General features: G+C 38.1%; 2 protein-coding genes and 2 non-coding genes across 5 annotated transcripts; 1 reads left to right on the top strand and 3 right to left on the bottom strand.

Moving 5' to 3' along the window:
• The first annotated feature begins 5,013 nt into the window (after positions 1-5,013).
• pole3 (polymerase (DNA directed), epsilon 3 (p17 subunit)) lies at positions 5,014-8,057 on the top strand. Its single transcript, XM_067495409.1, has 4 exons — positions 5,014-5,445; positions 6,329-6,414; positions 6,542-6,660; positions 7,479-8,057. Exons 1-4 carry the CDS (start codon positions 5,380-5,382, stop codon positions 7,658-7,660), a joined length of 453 nt encoding a protein of 150 aa, XP_067351510.1. The 5' UTR covers positions 5,014-5,379; the 3' UTR covers positions 7,661-8,057.
• Positions 8,058-9,240: 1,183 nt separating this feature from the next.
• On the bottom strand, positions 9,241-12,041 carry rpl12 (ribosomal protein L12). Of its 2 annotated transcripts, none has more exons than XM_067495407.1 (6): positions 11,881-12,041; positions 10,626-10,699; positions 10,173-10,271; positions 9,944-10,025; positions 9,764-9,850; positions 9,241-9,392 (listed from the first exon to the last, which is right to left on the bottom strand). In XM_067495407.1, the coding sequence occupies exons 1-6, from the start codon at positions 11,915-11,917 to the stop codon at positions 9,274-9,276; spliced, it is 498 nt and encodes a 165-aa protein (XP_067351508.1). In that variant the 5' UTR covers positions 11,918-12,041; the 3' UTR covers positions 9,241-9,273. The 2 variants fall into 2 exon arrangements, with proteins under 2 accessions (XP_067351508.1, XP_067351509.1); XM_067495408.1 differs by having other exon boundaries at positions 11,783-11,925.
• On the bottom strand, positions 9,502-9,628 carry LOC137123084 (small nucleolar RNA SNORA65). Its single transcript, XR_010913804.1, has one exon. It is a non-coding gene; the product is annotated as a small nucleolar RNA SNORA65 (small nucleolar RNA).
• On the bottom strand, positions 10,457-10,584 carry LOC137123085 (small nucleolar RNA SNORA65). The gene has a single exon (XR_010913805.1). It is a non-coding gene; the product is annotated as a small nucleolar RNA SNORA65 (small nucleolar RNA).
• Positions 12,042-22,014: the final 9,973 nt, after the last annotated feature.

The raw sequence follows: 22,014 nt of genomic DNA, 5'->3' as shown, positions 1-22,014 counted from the left end.
CAGGTTTTAGTTTAATTCAGAAATTCATACTTGTCCCCTAGGCATAGATGAGTTGCCCGAGGATAGAGCCCATCAAACACAGGCCTTTGCAATAGCAAGGGGGAGTGAACCAAAAAGGAACATATGATGCAAAAAAAAAAAAAAACTATGCAGAAGTGGTAAAGTACATTTACACAAGTACAATACTTAAGCACAATCTTTCAATATTTGTACTTAAATGGAGTATTTTCATATTAGGCATTTTAGGACATTTAGTTTACTCCAGCAAAGTTCAGAAAAAAAAATGTACTTGTATTCCACTACATTTGTTTTACAGTTTAAGTTCATTACTTTTTGTAGATTTATAATACAAAATCCAATAATTAAGAACTTGCCATGTTTTCATATGGAATAACTACCCAACCACATAAGTTGCTTATGCTTTAAAATCTGTTGAAGCTATAAGTTGCTAGGTAACCGAAGCATTCAGACTGCATTTTCTTTTTGGAAATGCTTTATCTAGTTCTCGGCTTTGAGAGTTTGTTGAGAAAGTCTAGATCATGACATTTATAATATCAACATCATTAAATTCAATACTATTTAAAATACGTTGTTTTCTTAGTGGAGTACTTGTACTTTTGTACTTTAAGTAAAATGTGTTTCTCTAATTCTAAATGAGTAAAAAATTTGAAGTAGTATATTTTAGGCAAATACTTCAGATTCAAGATTAAAGATTCAAAGAACCTTATTGATCCCCTGGGGAAATTGTGTTGCCTAGCTGCTCTCCACAAAAAAGTAGAAAAGAAAAGAAACGCACCTCAAGCAAACCAATGAGAAACCACATAAACAAATAAAAGTACTGAAATACAACTAAACAGAAAATAAGATTGATGAGGTAAATAATAATTTGCCTTCATATAAAATAAGTAAATAATGTAAACAATAGATTGTCCATTCAGACATTCAGTCCCCGTCCTTTTTACAGAAGGGGGATGAGTTGAACAGTTTAATGGCCACCAGGAGAGAGGATCTCCTGTGGTGTTCTGTGGAGCACTTGACTGGGATCAGTCTCTGGCTGAAAGTGCTCCTCTGTGCAGCCAGCATGGAGTGGAGCAGGTGGGAGGGATTGTCCAGGATTGACAGGAGTTTGGAAAACATTCTCCTCTCAGCCACAACATACAGAGGTTCCAGCTTCTCCCCCAGAACAGAACCAGCCCTCCTTATTAGTTTGTCTAGTCTGTTACTGTCTGTCACCTTTATATTGCTGCCCAAGCAGACCAAAGCTTAGAAGATGGAACTGACTACCACAGAATGCTACAGATGTTGAAGGACCTTAACCTCCTTAGAAAATAGAGCCTGTTCTGTTTTCTTGTAGATTGATGCTGCATTAACAACCAGTCCAGTTTATTGCCAAGGTGGACACACAGGTTTTTGTACTCTTAAATTATTTCCACCTCCTCTCCCCATATAGAGAATAGTATAGTATAGTATAGTATAGTAGAGCAGTATGTTGATGTTGAGCTGGAGATGAATGTGCTCACACCACTGATCTGTACTATGTGATATCTCCATTCTGGATACATCCAAAAACCACAGTCATTAGAAAGCCTCTGAAGCATTCTGGATACATCCAAAAACCACAGTCATTAGAAAGCTTCTGAAGGTGTCAGGACTCTGAGTTGTACCAGACGGTCAAGGTATACAGATTAAAGAGAAAGGGAGATAGGACTGGGGAGCACCTGTTCTGCAGATGACAATCAGATACATAGTTCTGCAGGTGGACGTACTGGGGTCGGTCCGAGAGGTAGTCCAAGATCCAGGCAACCATAGGGGTGTCAACGAGCATGCTTTTTAATTTTTCCCCCAGCAGGACAGGCTAGATAGTGTTAAAAGCACTGGAAATACAAAGAACATAATCCATACAGAACCCCCCAGGCCTGTCCTGGTGGCTGTAGATGCGGTGTAGCAGGTGGATGAGGGTGTCCTCTACCCTCAGTTGAGGCTGATAAGCAAACTGGGGGGGTCCGAAGAGAGTTCAGGACCAGACTCTCCAACAGTTTCATGATTTGAGAAGATAGAGCCATATGTCTGTAGCTGTTGGGGATACTGGGGCAGACCACTTTCTGTACTGGTACCAGGCACGATGTTTTCCATGCCGCAGGCACCTTGTCCAGCTGAAGGCTCAGGTTAAAGATGTGCTGCAGGGTGCCACATAACTGTGGGCACAGGTTTTCAGTATCCTGGGACTGAATCTGTCAAGACCTGCAGCCTGCATAGCTACCTCCTTACCTGCTGTGCTGAGATGGTGATTGCTTCAGAGAAGGGAGTGATGTCCAAGTCATGCAGGGGCAAGACCTGGAAACCTGTGGTGACGCTCCGTGGGGGCAAAATTTGCACTTTTTACGTAAATATTAAGTTTGTATACCACCTCTGCTCAAAGAGGTATAAAAAGACTATAGATGAAAAGTAACCAGTGTGAGAATTTTTCTACAAATGCCTGTTCACGATGACCAAATGCATCCTTTGAACTTGGCTTTCACACCTCCGCAGACTTTCTGTCTTTAGACCAGTGCTTCCTCAGGAGGCTGTACCAGCAGTGCACACGTAGAAGATCAGTAGTCACTAGAAGTTGCTAATTAGGTTCCTGACCACTGTGTATTCACATGTATGTATGTTCTATGAGGTTCATTTGCATTGATTCATTCCTTGGTCCTTTTGTGTGAACTTGACCGTGAGCTGAGTGATTAAAAGGCCAAACACAACCAGTGAAGCTTTGTCAATCTGACTTTCCCACTCTGAGTGAAACACAACAGAAGATGTGAAACATCCACAAATTTGTTTATTGTGTATGACAGTATTTTATGCATTTGCCATTTTAAATAATTTTCAAGGCGACATACATATTTTCATTTAATATATGTTAAAAGAAGTGAAGGTGCTTAGTTTATATGCATGTAGTTTATCTATTTGCATATTTGAGTAATCTGAAACACATGTAATGGTGAACACTGATCCACACCCTTTTCACTGTTGTAATTAATAGCTTTTAGTGATGTATGAATATAACCTTTAAATTGGGAAAGTCCCAGTAGTTGTTCATTTAGTTATTTTTGTTATTTTTTTTGATATTGTAATGTATCCATTTGTTAGTCTATATGAATTTCAGTTTTTAATTAGTGGAGAGCTGAGGATCAAGATCAAGGATAATATGTCTAAACTAATTCAGCACTAACTTTTCCTCATATTTTATATTCACTGAAAACAAAACATGTTGCATAAAAAGAAAATCTTTTACCACTGTGCCATTTGGGAGAAATGGTCTTTCATATGCAGGAAACATAGTGCAAATCTGTGAACTGAAAACGTTAATATCGTGGAGTGCTGCCAAGAAGCTTGATCTTGGTGGGTGTAGAAATTTGTCTTTCATTGCAAAGTCTACTTTACAGAGTGGTTTACAATACGTGGGCTGCATCGCACGGCTGCATGTGTAAGGATGACAGCTACCATGGAAACCACCTAAATACCTTTTCCCCCACAAACTCTGACCCCCTCCACTATTCAATGAGGGTGAATGCTAAGTTGGAGGTCTGCTTACTCAGGATTTCTTAACATTCATCTTTACATTGCACATAGGGGGTGGCTGTAGCTCAGTTGGTAAGGCAGTCGTCCACAAACCACAAGGTCAAAAAAAAACATTGCACATAGGCAAGCGGTGGCATTTTCACTTCAGTGTGGCTTCTCGAGTTAAGTTTCTGAGTGCATTTTGTTCTCAGTGGCAAATGTTTTGCACTTATACCTTAATGGCCAAGGCACTTCGCAATGTTGCTTCAGCCATTCACACACCAATAATGGCAGAGCTGTGCTGGCAACTAGGAGCAACTTGGGATTCAATGACTTGTCAAAGGACACATCAACATATAAACAGGAGGATGACCTAAACAATTGCTCCATCTCCTAAGCCCCAGAATTGCATAATTTATCTCTGTCCATTTAATAGCCCGAAATAACCTAGAAAGTGATGTGAGCCTGTCTTAATGTCACATACTTAATAAATATCTTTGTAAAATAAAATAAACATTTTTCACACTTTTGAATAAAAATTGTATTGTAATGCCATATACATAATAAACAACTTTGTATGATAACATAAACATTATTGTATTTTTTCACACTAATTGAATAAAAATATCAAAACTGGCAATGTATTAGTTATGCTTCAGATGATTCTTTGCACAATACAACCACAAGGCGGCACAAAGCCAGTATCCTGTCCTTCCGCCAGTCCCAAGTCTGGATAAATGCAGAGGGTTGTGTCAGGAAGGGCAGTACCAAGTTCATGGGGTCTCTGATGACACAAGTCAAAACATGTAAAAAACAGTAATTAGAGTCCATGAAACATTACTCAAACATGAGGAAATAGTACCTTTGTTTGGGACTCTTCAGAGGTAAATTCAACCCCAGTTGGTGTTCTGGAGAGTAGCAGCAGGATACTTTACATTGTATTGATTGAAAATAAACTGCATGTTTGTAGTAAAGAAATATTTCACCCAGTGCAACAGTGTGGCTTGATGCGTTTTTAATTGTTTTCAGGCTAACAGGCTAATAGCAAGATAAGGCTTACTGTGTATGAGAAACAATGAGAAAGTGAAAACAAAACTTGACAAGATTCTGTAAGTTTATTAAAAATTTAAATAATAGTATAAAATAACAAAAAGACTTCAAAAAAGAAAAAAAGAAAAAAAGAAAGAGTGGATTTACCATTGATTACAATAATCATCAATTTTTTATTTATTATTTTTTTGGGGTAACATGACAGTTACGACACATCCATTTCATGATTCAGTTTCTAGGCTGAATGAGGCTGGAAAAATAAGAAAAAAAAAAATTATCAAGGCCAAACGTTAAAGTCAGATTAAGCCACCGAATGTCCAGAGGTTACGTCTATGGAGATGGGCTTCACTTGTTTTTGTTCCTTTCCACCAGCATGTTATTTACGTATCAGGTGACCTCCGTCATTTACACGTAAGAGGTCGAAGTTGAAATGTGACGTAGAGGGTTCGTGGTTGGTAGATTCGCGGGAAACGTCCCAAAAACAAATCGGTTCTGATGGCCACTGTGGTTTGAACCATCAACACGTCTTGTTTAAACTCTGTAATATAACGTTTCCTGGCCGTTCTCTGCGACCAAATAGTACTCTGGAAGTGAACGACCGAGGTCGCTACTTTAAGGAGCTTCGGGCTAGCACGCTGTCGTCGTTTGGCGCTAATCGGTTAGCGCAGCAATAACCGTGTCTGTCGCGCTTTAAACAAGGGCTGACAACCGTCTACGACGGACGGTGACGTTCTCGTTACCAGAGAGCCCACGGTGAGCAAGGTGAAGTCTCAGTAAACGGTGGGTGAAATGGCAGAAAGACCAGAAGACCTGAACCTTCCCAACGCGGTGATATCCCGCATCATCAAAGAGGCGGTGAGTGCAGAAATCAGGCACCAATCACGGGGTAAAAGGATATGAATTATCTGGTGTAAGCAGAATGTATCTAATAAATCTAACGTTACCCCCAAAGTAGGAACTGCGACAAAAACTGGTTAGAAATGTCAAAACGTTACGGTTTGATAGTCTGTATTCTGTAGCCTAAGTTACTTTGTTTGACACGCAATCAGTGGATGGAACGAAAAGTACTTTGGTTTTTTAAGGTGCGCAAAAGTAACGGCAGGCACATATCAAGTATCAAGCGCTGCACCTTTTGAGGTAACAGTTATATTTGTACTACTGAGAGGAAAATGCTGTAATACTGTGGCTTTTATAAACTTCTTACAGGACATTGTCGATCTTTCCAGGCTCAGGCCAAACCGACAATAGTTCATTAACTGCCATTTGTTGTATGAAGCCATCACCAGAAGATGGTGATGAGTGGGAAAAACACAAATGGACACACCTCCATCCCATAATCCCTATAATATTAAATGTGGTTGTTGAAGTTTTGATACCCAAAAATTGTGCTGACCAAAGGGACTATAATTGATTTTCAGAGATCTAATTTCTTTCTTTTTAGAGTAGTAAAACAAAAAGAAAAGATTTGTTAGTTAGATTTGTTTAAAGAAGATGATGTTGACATTGATTAGTTTAGGGATAATTGTTGAGCTGTTCATCAAACACTTCGATTAGTTTTGAGTTTGCTGTGCTTTTTAATTGTTTTATATTGAGAAGTTATTCTCATAATGTGCCCTTTTTGCAGGAAGTTATGGTATTGTCTCTCATTAATTATTTCCTAGCCTGCCTGTGGTTGCTGATAAAAGGTGTATAGGCTTTAGCTTTGTGATAACTTCCCTATACTGCTTGTTTTCAACAGCTCCCAGATGGGGTAAATGTGTCAAAAGAAGCAAGACGAGCCATATCCCAAGCGGCCAGTGTATTTGTGTTGTATGCAACCTCCTGGTAAGTAAAAAACACCCATGTATCCCACACTCAACTACTGATTGACAAAATTTTGTTTAGGTGGTCAGTAACTCAAAATATAAGTATACAATATGTTGCATATTTAAATCTATTAATTTTGTTGTAGTGCAAATAATTTTGCCATGAAAGCCAAGAGAAAAACTCTGAATGCAGGAGATGTTTTAGCTGCGATGGAGGAGATGGAGTTTGAACGATTCCTGGAGCCTCTCAGAGAAGCTTTGGAAGGTCTGTACATCAAAAGTTCCCATTACTTTTAGAATCGTCTGAATTTGAAATGTCTGTAGAAAAACAAAGTAGATTTACCATTAAATTTTGTAAAAGTGGGGTCCTAGACTGGAAAAAAGCTTGAGGTCTTTATGGGCCCAACATTTCTGCCTGATCTTAAGTAGACCTGTCGTAAACTTCCCAAAAATATACTTACAGTATATACTTATTTAAAATCTGTGTATTTATGTTTATATAAACATATGAATATACACACACATCAATTGGCATAACATTATGAGCAATTTGCATTTTAATGCAATCCAATACAGTAGCTCTGCCATGTATTCTATTTTTACAAGGTTAAACTTTCTCAGTTTTTAGTGTGAAACTCGCAGAAATGTGATAATTCTATGTGTTTATTATTGAGGCCATAGTGGATAGCGGAGTTCTAATATTTTGGGGACCCTATCCAACTCTTTTTTTATTACTCCATCACCAACTTTGATCTCAATAATAATCACATAGTATTATCCCCTTTCTGACCGTTTCAACCAATAAACTGTGCAATTGCAACATTGTGAACATAGAATTCTTGGCAGGGCCACTGTATTGCACAGGTGGTCCTAATGTTATACTCAATCGCTGTACATATCTATCCATCCATCTATGTAGATTTGTCATTAACATTACTTTTATAGTGCCTAGTTGAACAATTCTTGTTTGGAGAAGCAAACAATAAAAAACTGTCTACTGTAGTACATTAATTATATTTAGAATGTCTGATGCTGCATTTTTACAGCTATTGATGGGTGTTCTGTGTTTGTGTTCCACAAAAGTGTATAAGGGCCAGAAAGGAAAGAAGGTGTCTGAGCAGAAACGGAAAGATAAAGAGAAGAAAGCTGACTCTGAGAATGACAAGAGCAGGGAGGAAGAAGAGGAGGAGGAAGAACACATGGAGGAGGAGGAGCCAGCTGAGCCTGAAAATGAAGAGGAGGAGGAGGAGGAGGTGGATAACTGAAGACATTTCGTCACAAAGTTCGGATCCCAGGAATGATGAAACACACTTCATCGGCTCCTCTGACAATATGACTGGACATACTGTGCCCAAGTGACAGAGCCACTGTGAATCAAAGAAATGGAAATTAAAGAAGAATGACTTACAATTTCATGGAGTCCTTTTTCAGTGGCAGTGCAGCTACTGTCTTCCAACCACACATCAAACCCAAAGCATAATGAAAGCGCATTAGAAATGCAGATAATCGTCCTTCATTGTGTATTTTTTGTGATTTCTTTAATAGGCCTGTGTCACATTTTAGTACAAATGCTATTTTGTGTTTGTCTAACTTGATTTCTTTACAGTAAGCCATATGCAGTGGTGTCCATTGAAAAAAGTGAAATACAGTCTTTGAAAGTGACTGGTTTTGTCCTTATTGAACTAGTACAATGTAAGTGTGTCAGTCAGTTAACTGGAGCGAGTGGTAACATAGGCAGTAGTGTCACCAGTGTAAATAGTTGGTATAGTTTAAAATGTGTGAGCATTAATTTGTTAAAGAGATCTTCAAATTGAGAACTACATTTTTTACAAAGCCCTCTTAGTAAAAGGTTTCCATTTCTCAAGAAATACTTTTGAAAACCAGCCTAAAACAACTTATTTGGTACTTCTGGTGCAACCAACCATAACCCTAAATTCAAAACTTGTATTTTGGCTATGATTGGGTTACACCTGTAACAAGGAATTGTCTCCAAATGTGCACACAGCTTGACAATTATGACAGCTAACCACAAAATTGCATTAGAGGGGTTGTTATGTCCCAGGTGAAAAAAATTGACAGCATTAAATGTCTTCACTAGTGTACAGCTTTGAGTTTTTGAACAATTTATACTTTTGTAGAATTTGAATTTCAATAAATTTTGTATTAAATTTTAACTGCATTTAATTGTAACTGGCTGCAAATGAAGGCAGCTGACCTCAGACTACACTCAATTGGGGCCCTGTTTTATTTACATCAGAAAATTAACTTTCCTCAAACCTTAGTATGAGCAGCTTAAAAATGTAGAGTTGTCTAAAACAATCACCCTGAATTAACTGCCCTACACAAGCTGAGAATTACATTAACTTTTCAGACTTCACGCATTACATGTAGTAGACAAACGAGTATGTCAAGTATGGTCTGCAACTAATCACATACCTATGAGTGGGTCATGAGATTTCCAAGAATTAAACAGTAACCTTGTCTTGACTCACCTAAATTAAAGTCTTATGCAAGTAAGGGACTTTAAAATCTAATCTTAATATAAAAATCTGAGGAAGAAAAACCATGTGCATCGTAATGAAGTATAGGTTTTAATCTACTATGAGACTGTATTTGTGAATATATATATATATATATATATATTAAAAAAAATATCTTTCTATCATTGCCAAGTCATTTTCAAAACAAAAATGTACTTAACCATTCTGCACTTTAAAATTAATGTTACTTATCCCAAAAGTTTAAGTTTACATTCTGTTTAGGGCAACAACAATAGTATATTGCTGCAAGTGGACATTTTATACTGCTGGGTTGTTAACCAAAAAAAAGGCACAAAGCACAATAGTCACTTTGTCAACACTTTATTAGTGACCCCAGTTTACTCAGATGGGCACTCAACTTTGCCACTGTTGATGTCATCGATAACATCATGGGGAAGACGACCATCAATAGTGCATCCAACAGACTGAGCAGTGCCCAGGATCTCCTTGATGGTTCCTGAGAAGTTAAGAAAAACTTTATCACGATAAAAAAGTAATTTAAAAGTTAACATTGCTGCAGATATATTAGCTAAGGTTAGAGACCAGATCTTTTCATATTCTGGTTATCATGTATCAGACTTTTCGGCACAGAGTTGTCCATTAATTTGAGCAGCCCTGTTTCCTAAAGCTGGGTCAATCTGAGCCTCCACTGGATTATACTCAGTCACGCTAACAGACAGGCATAGTGGCGGGAGGCTAACATGGACAATGAATAGTATTGTAGAGGCAGTGGAATGCACAAGTATAAGCCCTACCATAACCGTTATACAAAAGAGAAGAAGTTTCAAATGCTCTTGTCAAAATTATTAATAACTCTAGGGATCTTACCAGACAGCTCCCTGGCGATAGAGCGATGCCTCATTGTGCGAGCAATGTTCACAATCTCATCAAAAGTGACACTTCCACTGTGCTTAACTGGAAGACAGAAGTGGAAGAAGTTCAGTCAATCCACATTCACAGATGAAAATAAGGTCTTAAATGACTCCCTACAGAGTAGCAGTCACTTACCGTTCTTGACCTTCTTTCTGTCACGAGGAGGCTCCTTTAGGGCCTTGATGATTAAAGCTGAAGCGGAGGGAACCACCTCAATCTAGAAAGAAAAAAAAAACATGGGCATTAAGCCATTGTCCTCTGTTCTGAACATTGTGTATATTAAACTAGAGGAAGTTCGTGGGGCCCACGATTCATACTGCAGAGGCTTTGTTCCAATATTTTTGTACAGCAGTGGAGTACATACTGCTGCCTGTCTGTTCTGGATGGTCAGTTTCACAGTGATCCTCAGGCCCTTCCAGTCACTGGTAGCTTTGGCAATGTCATCACCAACTTTCTTGGGAGACTGGTGAGAGAAAAGGGATCACTTTTGCACAGCAGAACAAAAAAGCAGCATAAATTACTTCAGAGTGAAGCTGCTACTTACAAAACCTAGATGTTAAAAGTCAATGTTTTAATTCATGTCAGTAATATAAATCTCACTGTTAAGTTTTGTGAGTGGTGGCCTGCAGACAGACACAGTAATCAAGTTTTTGTTCCAGACTTTTCGGCACAGAGTTGTCCATTAGTTTGAGCAGCCCTGTTTCCTAAAGCTGGGTCAATTTGTGCCTCCACTGGATTATACTCAAGTCACTCTGACAGACCGGCATAGTGGCGGGAGGCTGCTTCAAGGTGTGCAAATAAATAGTTTAATATTTACCAGACCCAGAGGTCCAATTTTGGGGGCCAGGGCTGAGGTGGCTCCAACTTCTCCTCCTGTACACCTCATGAACACTGCAAGACAGGGAAAAATAAAAAAAAGGACATCTGCTTAAAAAAAAAAAGGTGGCCCTCATGTAGTTTCTTCACAAATTGCACACCAACTTACAACATGTACAAACTTCAGCAGCATCTCTGGTGCTTAGAAAATGACTGTTTGGCTTTAAAGGCCACACTGAACTAGTTTTAATTTTTGTTTATAAAAAAAGCAATGAAAACCTTAAACTGAACAATTCTGTTTAACAGTCTCAGGGATAATTGATGCCAAATGCAGGTTTGCATTTCTGGTTGTCTCGATAGAACTGAAGGACCATTCTATGAAAGACTGTAAAACCAAGGGGGGCACCTTAAAGAGAAGTTACAAATATGTCAATTTAACTAAGACACTAACTGCCTAGTTCTGGCCAAAATAAACAGAGGAGGCAGTGGATACACAGGTTTCCCCAAACACTTAAGAAAAAATATCCATTCTTATGGAGTTTTACAAATTAAAATGATTAAGACGTTCATTCAGGTCCGTGCTTTCAGAAAATAAAACGTAATAAACCACCTTCAAGCAATCTGAACTACATCTGTAAAAGTTATGTAAATAGGTTACGTTAAAAGCTTGACAATTGATATTTAAAATCAGAAAATTTGCTGCCAATACATCAAAATGTCATTGAATTATAGGTTATCAAACAAAATGATGACTGCAATTTCACTGACCCTTATTAGCTTTAAGATATATAAAATAAAGAAACTAAATGTAAACAAAATTATGAAACTGAATGCATTTAAGGCTAAACTGCAACATCATTTTAGTTTAGTAGTGGAACACTTGTTTAACAGGAATTGTGAAAAAATCGGCTATAGAGATGGAAAACTTGCTGATCTGCTGCTGCTATATGTACTATTAGCTAACGTTAACGACAGATAGCTTTAGCAGCAGCATTAGCTACTAGGTTTACCCCACGTGGTAAACACGGAGTCAAACTAGTTGAGGTTTCTATTATTAATAGTCAAAACCCTGGGCTAAATGATACTTGTTATACAAACATAAAATACTACACAAAACAGCCCGTGTATTCTTAATCGCGTTTCGAGTCCCATGTTTACCGTTTTAAGCAGACATGGAGGGAGCCGGCCCAGAACGACTCCATCTTGGCCGTACAAGTGCTTCACCTTTTATTACCAACTTGATAGTGAAAACATACCAATTTTAATCTCGTTGGGGTCGAATTTGGGAGGCATGTTGCTGCGGTGTAGGCTGAGCTCAGTTCAGCTTGATTGGTGAGGGTGTCGGATGAACCCGGACTCGGGACGACCGATTACTGTTGCACCTTCACCGCTAAAGGGAGAAAGAAAGAACGGACGTTTGCGCATGAGGAATTTATAGTTACACCATCTACCGCGAGACTTTGTATTCAGTTCGCGTTGTTGCGTAGTATTGAACGTATCGATGGGTGGGTTCTTCTCGCAATGGGTATTGGTGGGCCATTATATGTATTATATAAGACTATATAAGATATTTATTATACATGTATTATATAATACTTAATAATAATGAATATATAGATTGAATAAAAAACACACAAAAACGATAAAGTATACCCACGAACGGGTGTATATTACATGATTATTTTGCAAGACAAAAAAGCATAACATAAAAAATATGTATCAGCCTGTGTTCAACGTCTTGCTAACAAAAATTAAGTAAATTATCATTTAATTCTTCATGCTTAAACGTTTTTACACTGAAATGTATAATCCAGTAATCCAGTAAAATATTAGTTTAGTAAGTTTTTTGTCAAGGAAGTTAATTTGACAACTGGAGCATGTCACCCATTTAGTTAGAAATCTATGACTCATCCCATATCACCACATAAGCTGGGACAAATGAAGCACGTCCAAACAATATGTCACACTGTTTAATGCCTATTATGACTTTTTGTTGTCTGCAACAAACCCATTTCACTGCATTGGAATCAATAATTAGACAGCGCTGTAGTTTTATGTATATGGAACCAGAATTATTGTATGCTCTGTTTGTGTGACAATTATGAGCGATTTTGCTTTTTTCTAATAGACTTTTAGCTGGCCTGAGTTCTGTCTGTGGTGGGAAGTTATTTTCTGATCTGGTTCGTGAACTCAGATGAGACCAAAGTGCTGCATGTGGGTGCTGAGTGGATGAATGTCCTCTATAACAAGATAATGGGCCTGGAGCTGTTTGAGTGCTGATGGAATATAAAAGTATTATGTCATTATTATAGTGTACAGTCACCAGCGACTTTATTCAGTATACATAGTACTGGGTATTGGTTCAGATATGAAATGACACGTCCAACATCACACAGTTGTTCAAGATTTTTCGGTTACTCATCCAAGATGTGAATCTTCCATCCCACCAAATCCCAAAGATTCTCTAATAGATTGAGATCTGGTGACTGTAGAGACTGTTTTATTACAGGAAATTCATTGTCATTGTTCAAGAAACTAGCTTGAGCTGATTTTAGCTCATTGACACGACACATTATCCTGCTGGAAACGGCCATTAGAAGATGAGTACACTGTGATTGCAAAGAAATGGTCAGCAAAAATAGTCAGGTAGCCATTACACCACCGGCAGCGTCTTGAACTGATACAAGACAGGGTGGATCCATGTTCACATGTTGTTTACACCAAATTCTAACCCTACTATTGAATGTCAATTTAGAAATCGAGACTCATCAGACCAGGCAGCTTTGTTTCAATCTTCTACTGTCTACTTTTAGTGAGCCCTTGTGAATCAGTTTCCTCCTCTTAGTTGACAGGAGTGGCACCCAGTGTGGTCTTCCGCTGCTGTAGCGCATCAGCTTCCCGGGTCAACATGTGTATTTTCCATAGCATAGGTGTAACAAGTGGTGAATTTGAATTTCTGTTGCCTTTTTATCAGCTCAAACCAGTCTGGACAGTCTGGATTTTTTTCTCATTTTCCGACCATTCCCAGTAGATCAGCAGTTTCTGTATTACTCCAACAACCATGCTAAGTCAAAGTCAGTAGATTTTTTTAAATAATGCGCTTTATATTTGAAGCAAATCTCAAAGTGCTACAAGGAAGATGCAGAAAAAAAACAGTATAAAAAAATAAATCTACTTTCTTCCACATGCCGATGCACATTTTGAACTTTAGCAGTTCGTCTTGACTACATGCCTAAATCCACTGAGTTGCTGCTGTGGGATTGGATGACTAGATATTTGCCTTAAAACACTTGAACAGTTGCACCCAATAAAGTGGCCAGTGAGTGTATATTACTTCTGCTCTCTGTTTTTAGATCACTATTAGTTGTTTTATCACGATTCTTGTTCAGATGCATATACAAGCAGTGTTTTCCTGTTAGATTCCTAGAGGACTTTTTGACTCAGAGCTGCTCTACAGGAATAGTAACAGAACGCAAGAGGGAGTAAGTGGGTGAGAAGCAGAGATCATCACCGTTGTACTGTTTAATATGCATCATGAAAATCTGTGAGAGGAGAGTCAGAAATTCACAACTCATATTATGAAAGGAAAGCTTTATCTGTATTTTCAGGAGCTCCTCAAATATTGGAAATGTATCAGTTGAATAATCTTTTCTGATGACATGTTTTGTAATGTTTTTGTGGTCTAATGCTGGCTGGCAGATTTTGGGGGAGTTAAATTCCCTTTTTGTGGGCAAAAAGATTATACACTTGGTCTTGCTGTGAAGTAGAATATGAATGTAAATATTTTTGTTTTTATCCTTGTAAAGTTATAACTCCGTTTTCACAGGAAGGAAGTTATTTTTGGGGTGTGAGAGAGTGTGAAGCTATCTCTTGTTTGTATTTTTCTATGTAGCCTATATGGTCTACAAAGTCTAACAAATTAGAAACATGATTTCTTTTAGCAGATTTCTCTTTCTTGTTTCTAAAAGTGTTAATCTGTCTGTTTTAACATTAGTTGTAATGGATCTTGGAGGAGGTTATGAATCACTCACTTGTTTTTCATTTATTGGATTTCTATGAATAACACGTTGTTTAGTAAAATAATATCATGTTACACCAATATGAGCAGGAAGGAGTCAAGTTTCATGCTTGCAGAGGAGGGAGCAGTGTGTGTGATGTACTTCCATTTCTATTCTCTTATTTCTCTCTCTCTCTCTCCTACTGTGTGTGTATGGGTGTGCACACTTTGCGAGGACCTGTGTAAGTTTTACAGCAGGGAGGGAGAAATTTGTTAATGTGAGGACATTTTTGTCTGTCTTCACTTCCTGACACCTTTGAACGGTTGTTTGAGACTAATTGATGGAGTTAGGGTTACGGTTAAAATTATGTTTAAGTTAGGATCAGGCGAAGGGTTTAGATGTTTATTTGTAATAGTTGAGATTGTTGAAAGGAGCGAGGAAATGCATTTTGGTGATAAGTGTCCTCATAATAATAGCTGTGCAAATGTGTGTGTGTGTGTACTGACAGTATACATGCCAGCTCTTATTTCTGCATAAAGAACCTATGAGCCTGAAGCAGAAACAAAGAGCCGGTGTTAAAATTGTACACACACACACACACACACACACGTACACACAGTTTGGACAGCTCATTTGTTAATCTCTGGGAATTATTTGATTGCGGCAGAGCTCTCCTCCATCTTTTCCTCCTACTTGACCTTTTCTTGGTGTTTTCCAATCAGTAGCTCTTCTCTTCTTGTTCTCTGATCTACTTTCCCTGTTTTGCAATTTCCTTTATTGATTATTTTTTCCAAGACCAGCCCCCTGGATCTTTAGAGTGAATGAAATTGTCTTTGAATTCTTGCCCATCAACAACCCTTCACTCTATAACCACGTTCATTGTTATAAATCTTTATCAGCTGGCTCAGGCTCTTTTAGCTCTAACTAGGTCTATGAGAAGTGCACAACATAATTCAAATTCCCTTCAGTATATACATCAGTGATTGAATTTATCGCAATATAGTTGGTCTGACATTTAACTCTTATTCAAAGTGTCTTCATTAAAAAGTTCAGTCTGTTGATATATTAAGCTTTCACATTCATTTTAGTAGAGGTTCCTATATAAGCACTACACATGAGCGACAGATTATGTTTGGTGGCTGTTGTTTTGCTCTTCTTACAAATGCACACACACACACAATCTGCTGTATGTTCACCTGCCTGTTTGTTTGCCACACTGCTGGACAGTTACATTCCCTGTTGACTTGTGCTTGTTCAGGTAGAAAATGTCAACATGTTGTTACCAGTTTGTCAAAAAAACGTCTCTGGAGGTTTTATCACAGTGCTATGTGAACCTAACATCTATGATGTTAAGGGTAATATTAAAATATTACCCTTTACTTCTTTATTTCTGCCTGTGCAGGTCTTTAATTGGTCTTTTCTCCACAAAGACAACATAACGTCAGATAATTCACTGCTACACTAAATTTTTGAGTAAAATACTTGAGCTTCACCAAGACAAGAGAGATGTCATCTCCCCACTCCTCCCACTGGATCCCAATGGAGGAGCTGGAAAGTATTGGTGGGGAGAGGGATATCTAGATTAACTTGCTGAACCTGCTGCCAATACAACATAACCCCAGAAAGTGAAAGATAATCATCAGATGAATGGCCAGTTAAAATAATGTTTAAGCTATTTTTTACATTACTGCTTTGCTTCTTTTTACATAATCAGGAAGCTTTTCACAAATAGATATAAAAATGTTGTGCTTGGTTAAGAGAACAAATAAAAATATTATCAGTGAAAGTTTTATACCTTTCAACAAAAACAGCGAGCTGTTTTTCGTCTATGTCTCAGGAAAAAAACGACTTTCCAGTATTTCACAAATAGTACTAGTAGTACTGTAGCAGCAAGAAAAAAATCATGAAATTCTAAGTGCTATATTAAAACTTGCTGGGGACAAATGTAAAGGGTGCCTTGACAGTGTCCACACTTTGCCATGAAAGCTGCTGCACATTCTGTCATTGTTCTGGTGTCTTTAAGAACATGACTCTGCTCGGTTTCTCTAGTAGTAGTAGTAGTAGTAGATTTCAAATCATCCACAATCCCAGAAGATCAGCTCTACCCCACTGTGCATCCTCCCCAAAGATAACAATGTTGACCAGCATAGCGATTCTTAAAAGGTTATATAATGCTTTTAATGTCCCTAGTTGCAGATGCTGCTTGTGATTTTCACTCCACGTGTAGCTGAGAAGTGAAAGTGTCCAGTTCAGGATTGCATTTCTGCTTTTTGCCAGTGATGTACAATAAAAAGGCGCTGACATTTCACATATTCAGATTAAACTGTCCTTCACTGATAATGGAAATGAAACAACACATCCCCCTCACAGGCCTGTTTGTGGTCTGAAATTAACAGCGGACTGGTCTAACATTAGCAGTACTGCAGGCTTTGTACTGGACTAGCAAAAGGAACCTTTGAGATTTCTTAGCGTGGAATTAATTTCAATTTCACATACGATGGCTACCTCTGGTGTTTTTGCTGTCACCCCAATGCAACTGTAATAACTATAAAGTGTTATGGAACTATTATACTCTATAACTACTATACTCAGCAACTATTTTAAGTTCAAATTTAAAGGATATGCAAAAACCAGACTCAGTGGCTTTGTTTGCAGTAGGATGTGCTCTGTTTAGGACTTTCCAGGCTCTGTCAAACAGCTTGTAAGCCGAGTTGGGGGCCCGAAAGGCCAGTTTGTCAATAACTGTAAAAGGACACCTAGTCTATTTAATCGGATTCCTTTCTGAGGGTTTCCTTCATCTACGCTCCACAGACTTCCCTTCTTTCTTCATTACATTATGAGAAACAGGAGACACAGGAACTGCACAAACAAAGCCTGAATGCTTAATGAAGCAAAGCTCACATCAACATGGTATATTAATGAAATACAGTACAATGGTGTTAGTAAGAAACACCAGCCTTTGAAAGTAGACTTTGGGAGACTGGATAACACTAGATTTGAGGCAAGGGTTAATTAAGTGTTTGAGAGGACTGTTTGTGATGAATCAAGGGTGAGTTATCAGTTGCCCTGCTGCATGCATCCCCTAGTGATTTGGCACAAATTGAGAGAGCAAAGTAATTCCCCAGGAGTTTGGTTTAATTTCTTCTGTCAGAGAGATTCCACTGAACCATGTTAACCCCCAGCACAATCAGGAAATTAAGTTGCAAAAGAGGTTTAGGGTTTTCAAACAAAATCAAAGTCTGGCTGTAGTTTCAATCAGCCCACAGAAATTCTGTGAAGAGAAAATAATATTTTAAATATGTAAATAAGCCGTCATGTGCACAGGAACAGAATGACAATTATTAATGGAGAGATACAGCTTTAAAAACAGGAAGTAGTTTATCACTGAAGTGTCTGGGTGGAGAGAAAGGGAGTGAAAGTCATTGCCCAGCTATCAGCTCAGTGAACGGAAAATTTTATGTAAAATTGTACTTAATATTTACTCTTCTGCCCCCAGATATAAGTCGTACTCAAGTTAAGATATGTTACCTCATAAGCGATATCTCACAAATCTTGAACTGTACTGGAAACTGGGCACACACTGGTGCATTTTTCTGTAAGGAAACACATAATTTCCATATATCTCAAAAGCAAGGATTCCTGAAAACCTATGTCAAGTCTCTGAGTCTTGTTCCTGGAGGCTATGCAGCAATCTTGAAAAGATGTGATCAGTGTGCAACACAAATTCCTTGTCTAGCAAATAGTCTTTGGAGTATTTTGTTACTGTATTTGATCATACTTAAGAGCTTCTTCTTTGTTGGTATTTATCTTCTTGCTTTGTCAAAGCCCTGAAGTACAATGTGCAAGAACCAAAGCAGACATTCAATGGAGTTTAAGCTGATCAAATGCTGATCAATGAATCTCAAGCCCCTTACACAGGATCCCCCCTGTCTAGGTCAAGATAAAAAAAAAAAAAAAACAATCAGGACTAAGTCAGAGTGTCTCTGATTCTGGGTAATGGATAAGCATATTTCCTGATGTCAGATCAAGGATCTTACAATAGTAAAAGCAAATAGTTCCATTGCATGTCTGTAAATGAACTACTGGTGCTGTGCAGGGCCTGGAGTAGAGTGCTCCTTTAATACTCTGAATAATCCTTATCTATCGTTTCATGGCCAATTCTTCTCAGAAAATTTCCCAGCATGCTCTTGCACCCTGATTGTGTCCCAACATGCTCTCTAGTTTGCTTTTCCTTCACCTCCCCCCAGCTCATGGATTATCATGATATTCATGGATTATCCCTCGTATTCATCAGCCTGGGAGGTCAGGACTCTTTCAATTTCACAACATCCCTCTTCTCTTAAGTCTCTTTTACATATGCACAAAATACTGACCTTCTCCGGACTTTACCCGGAGTTGTATGCGAGATGTTCCCAAGATTACGCAGAGTGTATCCTACTTAGCCCCCAGTACAAAGTCCAGATTATGAGAAAGAGCCTGTTTGTGGAGAACTCTTCTCTGTCCCAATTGTTGGGCGGATTTAAAGCAAACAAATGAGCGTGTTGACGTATTTCTATCACTCAACTGACACGGCATCTTTTTTTTTGATGAATGGCTTTGATGTGCTGTAAACAAAGCACTGTTTCCTGTAGCATACCTCTTCTACCATGGATGTGCCTTCTGTATGTGCTGGCTCCTCACTGAAATCAAGCAGAGTTTCTCCTGTGAAAACACTTCTGGCTTGGACAATCAATCTCCTGCTGTGTGTTACATGTGTGAAACATAGCTCCGGGCAGTGTGAGCTGAATCTCCATTCATATTTGAAAGGGGTTTAAGATTAACTTTAGTGTTTTGGTTTGTGGTGTTAAAAAGAAGCATGGACGCAGTTCAGTAGCAGATGGCTTCTACCATAGGGTTTTTTTACACACCTGAAAAGTGAAAAGCTATACAGTGATTTATAAATCTGAATTTGTCTTCATTATCTCTCAATCTATGAAATTTAAGTTGTGACTCCTTGGCGGGGGCCTCACCCATAGATGGGAACCATAAGCTCCATCTCAAGTAGCTTCAACAGTGAGATGATGCTCGTTACCATGTTTCTGAAGCTCATAAGAGACAAATATTCTAGAAAGCCAAAAAGATATATCAATGATGTATAATGTATGAGACCAGAGTTTTCTTGCTAAAACATGGTTTATAAATGTGGATGTGTTCAGGGGACATTTTTTTTTTCTCACATTATGTTTAGGGGCTTCAGTTTTTGTGCCTCAGCACTGGTGACAGCTGTATGTCCCAATCTTGTAATTGTGATATCTCAGAAACATCTTGAGGGAAGTTCTGCAAATTCGCTGCAAATGTCCACATTGGCTGAAGAAAGAACTTCCTCGCCTTTGGTGGCCAAGGGTCAAGGCCACTGTGACATCATGCCCATTCCTTTTGTATCTGCCATTCTTCTGAACGTGATATCACAGTTATACCATAAAATAATTATTTTAAATTTGGCACAAGCATTCACTTGGACTCAATTACAGTTTGCAGTTAAAGTTACTGTGACAGCTGTTCCATTTTTGTGAATGCAGTGTCACAGGAATGCCTTGATGGAATTTCTAAAAAAATTGGCACAAGCATCCACCAGGACGCAAGAATGAACTGAAGAGAATGGAACCAGGAGACTCATACATGAAGCACAGGCATGTTCCAATGCCATGAGATTGTTGGAAAAGGAAATACAGTGCTTCTTGTAAAGTAGCAATACAAAGTATTAATTTCCAGAGGTGGGTAGTAATGATTTACATTTACTTGAGTAACTTAAAAAAAAATTACTTCTAAGAGAAGTTTTGCTCCATCATACTTAGCACTTTTATTTGAGTAGATTTGTGAAGAAGAAACTCCTACTCCGCTACACTGGGCTACACTCGACTTGTTACTTTTATTCTACACATCAGATCTGCTTTATTTATGCCAGAGATGCCGCCAATAGATTCACCATATGACTGTGTTTCACCGATCAGAGGTAGCAACAACTACGTCTGATCGGTGAACTTGGCGGCATAGTGGCATTAACTGTTCTTTGGCGGCATAGTGGCATTAACTGTTCAGATTTAGCAGACAGGGATTGAAAAAACATGAAAAATGGCAATGCTGAAACTGAAGAGGATCAACACCCCTGGCCTCATATACAAAGCAGCATGTTTAAAGAACAGTTAAGAACAGTTATGTAATGTCAAAACAAACCGACATTTCAGCATACAAAAACTCAACGTCTAACCTGAGGAAACATGTCATGGGAAGTTTAATGATTTTATTTAATATGTTTTATTTAATTAATTTAGGGTTTTATTTAATATGTATATGTTATTGGCAAATAAGCTAGAAGCTAGAAGTCTCTGAAATGTGTTCTGCTGGATTCGTAATTACAGAAATGAGCACAATACCACAATAATAACCACAAATCTTATGTTATTAAATCAACTTTAGCAAATGGAACTGAATGTGTGATAATGAGTTATTTTATAGGCTCAATTGCCTGAAGCCTCATAGCCTGAGATTTTTCAGTCAACAGAGGGTTCACCCCCAACAAATTGAAGATGTGTACAGAATTAATAAACTCCCACAGAATACAAAAGTCCTCCTCTTTCCTCACATCAAGAAGATGTCACTCCAAGTCAGCACAGGTCTTCCTGCATCTGCAACCAGCGAGAGACTTTTTATTCTCACAGGGCTGCTGTTCACTGCTGAATGGTCACAGCTTCACTGCAAGAATCTTAAGAGCCAGCTGCTTCTGAAGCTTAACAGTCACTTCACTGAGTGAAAAACAAGCACGTTGTAACCAAACATACACAGACATGCACCCACGCAGTTTTTGGTAAAATGAGACTTCTTGTATGTACACAAGCAGCCTTGTTCTAAGCTCATTTATATGTACTGAGCTTGCTGTGCCATTTGGAGGGCAAGTGAATATACAGTATACATTATATCTTATCACTGGAAGTAGTTCAAACGTACATACGTTACCTAGTATTGGTATCAAAAGCTTGTATGTTGTGAAAAAGAGATATGGAAATTTGTTATTTTGTAAAGATGTTATTTATTTTTACTATTTTTTTTATTTTATTATTTGGAAATACCAGAAATTGCACATTATTTTATATTTTTGTCTGTTTACATAATTTCAAAAACAAATCAGACATTTCAATCATAGTTTCATAACTTCGACTGTGTTACTGAGTATTTGATTAGTCTTTTCACCAAACACTTTTTTTACTTCCACATTAGTAATTTTTTGGATGACTACTTTTTACTTCTACTTGAGTAATATTATTTTGAAGTATTACTTGAGTACAATTTTTGGCTACTCTACCCACCTCTCTAAATGACTTCATTTAGAGTAGTGTGGGTTAGGCAGTGTATTTG

Source organism: Channa argus, chromosome 2 (genome assembly GCF_033026475.1).
Source record: "Channa argus isolate prfri chromosome 2, Channa argus male v1.0, whole genome shotgun sequence".
Classification (NCBI taxonomy): Eukaryota; Metazoa; Chordata; class Actinopteri; order Anabantiformes; family Channidae; genus Channa; species Channa argus.
This window is presented reverse-complemented; position numbering and strand designations above follow the sequence as displayed.